This window comes from Papio anubis, chromosome 9, assembly GCF_008728515.1.
Source record: "Papio anubis isolate 15944 chromosome 9, Panubis1.0, whole genome shotgun sequence".
NCBI classification, from domain to species: domain Eukaryota; kingdom Metazoa; phylum Chordata; class Mammalia; order Primates; family Cercopithecidae; genus Papio; species Papio anubis.
In genome coordinates, this window is record NC_044984.1 from 112,761,398 (window position 1) to 112,767,397 (window position 6,000).

Sequence of the window (6,000 nt, forward strand, 5' to 3'; positions counted from 1 at the left end):
TCCCAGAGATTATTTTATCTCTTTTGGCTGATTATTTTGGTATCTAGTATCTATTTCTAAGTAGTCTGCTTATTATTGCAGCTAGATATTTCAGTTCCAGGCGTTATCTACTAAATTCTCACTGTGGGGTCATCCTTCGCTCTCCCAATATAGTTATTTCAGGATTTTGATTAGGTCAGTATTCAACGTTTATGTTATTACGACTATGTAAATGCTAGTCGGAGCTGAGCCGTGTTGTACACTGTGATTGCTTTATCTTGACAGCTTTTCCCCTCAGGAGTTAATAACTGTCTTTTTTTTTCCTTTTTGTTTGCTTAGTTGTCTATGTAGTTATTACTAATTCGACCTTAAACTCTTCACCAAATGTCCAAATTCTCCCCCTAAGGCATTCTGATGCACCAGCTATTCCATCAATTTTGTTACCTTGAAAAAGCTTCCTCCTTGAGGACCCCAACTTGCTCTGCACTGGACTGGTTCCTCCTGGCGTGCACACAGCTGTCACTCTGGAGTTCCTGCACCACCATGCTGGAGCTCCCCTATCCTTTCTTTGGGTTTGAATCTTTCATTTTTTGTTTGTCTTCCTGTTTCTCTACTTCCCCATTTTGTTAAAGCACATTTCCAGCCACTTCCCAAGCAAGACTGAAAAGACTTTCATTCTATTCTTCTAAGTGCTTGGCACTTAAAGTATATTTTAACCACCCCATTCCTTCCTTCAGTTTCATTTCATTTCCTCTTGCTGTTCATTCATTATTGTTGGCATTCTCCACTGTCAGTCTTAAGACGCAGATGTTTGCATGTCTGTGTTTAATCTGCTTTCCATCCACTAAAATTTGGTTGTTTCTTCTGCAATGCCCTTTATTTTGGTGGGTTTAATTCTAGTCTGGACGTTTTTCTTCAAGGTTTGAAGACATTGTTTTATTGCTTTTAGCTCCCAATGTTGCCCTTGAGAAGTCTGAAATTTTTCTGCTTATTGATTCTTCTAGATGACTTCTTAACATCTCTGGAAGCCCATAGCATTCTCAGTGTTTTGAAGTTTCATGATGATGGGTCTTGGTGTGGGCCCACTATGCTAAGCAGTTAGGAGGTTTTCCTTTCTTTTTATCATCTGGAGAGAATCAGTGCTTATGAGGGTTTTTCATTTCTGAAAATGTATGCCCTTATATTCTGGGGGAGGAATATATATATAATGTGATAGCCAGCCTCCAAATGGCTTCCAGTGATCCTGTCTCTGGTAGTCACAACACCCTTGTGCAGTTTACCCTTATATTGGACCAGGGTTGATCTCTCTGACCAATAGCCTGCAGCAGAAATGATAGTATGTCACTTCTGAGATTGGGGTATGAAAGATAGTGCAGTCTTGGATGACTTGCTTTGGGAAATGCCAGCGACCATGTTGACCAGCCTTATGGGAGGCCCATGTGGCAAGAAACTGAGGACTCCTGCCAATATCCAGCTGGTTACTGAGGCTTCTTGAAGCCCTGTGAGTGAGTCACTTTGAAAGTGGATTATCTAGCCCCAGTCAAGCATTCAGATGAAACTGCAGCCCTTGCCAACAATGTGACTGCAACTTCACAGGAGACCCTGAACCAGAACTATCCTATTAGGCTGCTCCCAGATTCCAGACCCTCAGAAATTGGGTAAGATAAAAAATATTGTTATTATAAGCTGCTGAGTAATTGGGCCAATTTGCTATGCAGCACTGGATAACTAATGTAATGGATAATTATATTTTCTCTGTTCTTGTATTCAAAAATTTCTGTTACTTGGATTTTATATTTCCTACAACAGTCTTCATATTTTCTTTTATCTCTTATTTTCCATCTCTTGGTCTTTTTACTCTACATTCTGTGAGATTTTCTGAATTTTATTTTCTAACCCTTCTGAGTTTTACCTTTGTTCTGGCATTTACAATTTTTTTCTAAGAGCTATTTTTATTACCTGATTTTTATACTCTCCTTTTTTTTTTTTTTTTTTTTTTTAGCACAAACACATTTCTTTATTAACCAAGGGATGATCCTAATTAATCCAACACACTTTGAAACAGCTACACATAAAATGTTTGTGATAAAGATAACTGAACACAGTAATGAAAAAAAAAAAAAAAAACAGTATGGAGATTTGCTCATTGAACTGAGCTTGGTCATTCTCTTAGTTAATTCCTGTCCAAAGTGATGATGGAATTTTTATTCTACTTTTTCATAGATCCGAGTACAGGTGACATTGTTCATGACACAGTCCACCACTAATTTCCCATCTTTCAATTTTCTTGTTATTGTGCTTTCCTTCCCATCCCACTCCTGATGCTGAACCAATGCACCATCTGTAAAGCTGCAGACAGTCTGAGTTTTTCTGCCATCAGCTGTGGTTTCTTCAAATTTCTCTCCCAGGGTACAAGAAAACTGTGTTGTTTTCAAAGTGCTCTCAGTTTTTATGGTGAGGTTTTTGCCATCACAAGTGATGATACAGTCTGGCTTGGCCATTGCGCCCATTTTTCGCAAAGCTATTCCCACTCCTAGCTCCTTCATGTATTCATCAAAGCCTTTGCTATCCACCAGGCGCCATCTTCCTTCCAGCTGCTGAACTGTGGCCATGGTGGGCGCGGGCGGGCTGACGTGCAGAATGGGGTCGGCGTCGGCGTGGCAGCGTGCTGTCTTTTTTTTTTTTTTAAATAATAGTATCCTATTCTAGAGTTCCTTAATCCAGAGACTCTTTATTTTACTCTCTCTACAGAAGAAACCTCCAGTATTTTGCCAGGTTAGGATCCAGGCAGTTTTGCTGTGTGAAGTAGGGAACAAGGGATCTGAGAGCCTCTTAAACTGAATTTAAACCAACCCCTTTGCTTCCCCTTCCATGTCTCGAGGTCCCTGGTGCTGCTAATCTGTGATTCTCAGTTTTCTCCACTGTCAGCTTAAGATTCAGCTGTGTTTTTTAAATTTACATTCAGCTTCTACAATTTTTTTCTCTCCAATTTCTTTATTCTGGTGGGTTTAATTCTAAAAAAAGAAAAAAAAAAACCTTTTTTTTGTGGGATTTCATGGAAAAGGGGAAAACAGATATGTATATTTAACCAACACTTTTTTGTTTGTTTGTTTGTTTGTTTTTGAGATGGAGTTTTGCTCTTGGTTGCCCAGGTTGGAGTGCAATGGCGTGATCTCGGCTCAACTGCAACCTCCGCCTCCCAGGTTCAAGCAATTTTCCTGCCTCAGCCTCTCAAGTAGCTGAGATTACAGGTGCCCACCACCACACCTGGCTAATTTTTGTATTTTTAGTAGAGACGGAGTTTCACCATGTTGGTGGGGCTGGTCTTGGATTCCTGACTTCAAGTGATCCGCCCGCCTCAGCCTCCTAAAATGCTTACCCAACACTTTTTACCTCAGCTGTCATGCCACACCTGCTCCCACCTCTCTTTGGGACTTTCTGTGATTCATTGACTATCTCATAGTCACTGTGGTTCTGAGGTCATGGTCTTTGAATAATTACAGTGGGAACATTAGTAGGCCATTTCCAAATAATCAGTACATCCTTACTTATTGCAAAGCTGCTGACTTGTGCCTGAAGTTACGTCAATGGCCTTTAACTGCAGACTTTGATTTCGGAGCTGAGTGTCAAGATTTAAGAAAAGGAATTTACATACCTGCATCTTGAAGGTCTGAATGTCTGTATATAACACAATGCCTGTAGGTTTATATGCATATATATGGAATACACACATCTCAAAAATAAGCTTCTTGCCAAACAAAACCCACCTTTGGACTGTGGGTGAATTGAGAAGCATGAAAAATGTGTAGCCTAAAGTATATTTAAATATTCATGACGTCTTCAAAGCAGAGCTGTTGGGAAGACTAAGCCACCTGGAACACAGCTGTGATAGCACAATGAGGCCTTCTGAAAAATCAGTCTCATGCAGTGCTGGGAAGAATATTTGGAGGTGACCGAGTCAGACCCCCTGCTGCCACTGTAATAAAAGCTATTTTGGATTTGCCATGTCCATTATTAGTGAGATTAGATTAATATTTAGAAAGTGTCTTCCTGTCTTAAAGATAATTGTATTTTGAATTATACAACTTATGTGGGGCAACAAATTTCATTTGTTTACTGCTTATCCTTCTTGCAATATGATTTTTAAGAATGGCAATTATGTGGCACATTTGCCATTACTCTTCCCCCTTGTACCCATGGCAGACATTAGTAATTAATCATGGCCATCATTTCCTCTAGGCTCAGATGTGAGATATCAGAATCCTTTTCCATGCATGTTCCTGGAAGCCACTGAGAATTGACTGGGAAGTGGGGAACACACCACATGAAACATACATGCCATTTCTGGTTGGGTCTTTTATCCCCAACCTCAGTTGAACAGGCTTCAGTTCACATTGTTTTAGCCAAAACTGATTTATGCATTGTGTTTTCAGAACATATTAGGGTAGATTTTTGTGTGTGTGTGTGTGTGTGATGAAAATAACCTTAGTAATTTTGTTTTTGTTTTGGTAACTCAGGACAACTCACACCCCCTGATTGTCCTGATTTTTTATTTAAATGCTGAGTTTAAGTGCTTGTGCAGTTGGTTTCTTGAACTGAACAGCACACTTTACGTTTATTCTACTGCATGTCATTGTCTTTTTATTCTAAGCAAGGGGTCAGCAAATTATGGCACACAGGCCAAATCTAACTCACCACCTGTTTTTGTAAATAAAGTTTTATTGGAACATAGCTACTTCCCTTACTTTGTGCATTATTTATGTCTGCTTTTGCACTACAAGGGCAGAGTTGAGTAGTTGCAACAGAGACTGGCCCACAAAACTGAAAATATTTACTATCTGACCCTTTACAGAAAAAGTTTTCTAATGTGGTTCTAAGTTATCACTTAAGCCTCTTTTGATCCTCAACTTTACCCAGTATTTTCTCCATGTACACTAAACTTATTTGCTAACCCACTTAATTATACTTCTTTCCAGCCTACCTTTCTCCATTTTGTTTACTGGTTCTCCCAAGCAATGTTAAATACACTGTTGCCATTCAGATGTACTAGTAATAATACTCCTATTTCTTGAGCACTTCTTATGGTCCAGGCAGTACTAAGCACACTACATAAATTAAGTGAGCAAAAATGTAAGCGAATTGCTTGGCATAATGTCTGGCATATGGTAAATACTGATTATTATCTTTAATTTTTACAACAGCTCTATGAAAGGGTGGATATTACTAAATAAAGAGTTTAAGTAATTTACCCAGGGTAGCTGAGCTGCTAAATGATAGAACTACATTCCAACTCAATTTGGACCGGTTGTAAGACTTGTGACCTTTCTGTTAAACCTTATTGTCTTTTTTCTGCCATATTTTCCAGGCTTACCAGTCTAGTAATCTGTCAAATGATTATATAAATATGTAATTATATAAATGTACAATATATGTAGTTGTGTTGGGGTGGCAAATATCCAGGTTACTGGTGGTGAATTCATATGGGTCTGCAGCAACCTCAATTCTTGCCTCCTCAGAAGAAAGAATTCGACGGAGGGCCATAAGGCAGAGAGAGTCAGGCAAATTTCAGAGCAGGAGTGGAAGTTTATTTTAAAAACTCTTGGAAAGAAAGGAAAGTACACTTGGAAGAGACCCAAGCGGGCACTTTGGAGGTCAAGTGCCCATTTAACCTTGATCCTAGGACTTTATAGGGTGGCCTACTTCCAGCATCTCTCACCCCTTTCCTTTCATTCTTTCCGCATGTGCGGTGCCCTCCTTGCACTTGGGAGGTGAGCATGCGCAGTGTGTTTAAGCAGTTGTATGCATGCTCACCTGAGGCTTTCTTCCCTTTGCCTGTGAAATGCCCCTGGAAGGTCATATTTCACCATTTTGCCTCTTAATGCAAATGCTCGAGCCCACTTGCTTAATCCTGAAAGCTGCCGATTACCAATTTCAGGTGTTTTTATCTATTGGGAATTGCTGGTGCCGGCTGTGACCTATTCTCATTTTCGTGTGACAACTGCTAGACAATCAGGAAACTGC

General features: G+C 39.7%; 1 protein-coding gene across 1 annotated transcript; it reads right to left on the bottom strand.

Moving 5' to 3' along the window:
- Positions 1–1,975: 1,975 nt before the first annotated feature.
- LOC100998438 (fatty acid-binding protein 5) lies at positions 1,976–2,659 on the bottom strand. Its single transcript, XM_003907229.4, has one exon. It carries the CDS (start codon positions 2,589–2,591, stop codon positions 2,184–2,186), a length of 408 nt encoding a protein of 135 aa, XP_003907278.1. The 5' UTR covers positions 2,592–2,659; the 3' UTR covers positions 1,976–2,183.
- Positions 2,660–6,000: the final 3,341 nt, after the last annotated feature.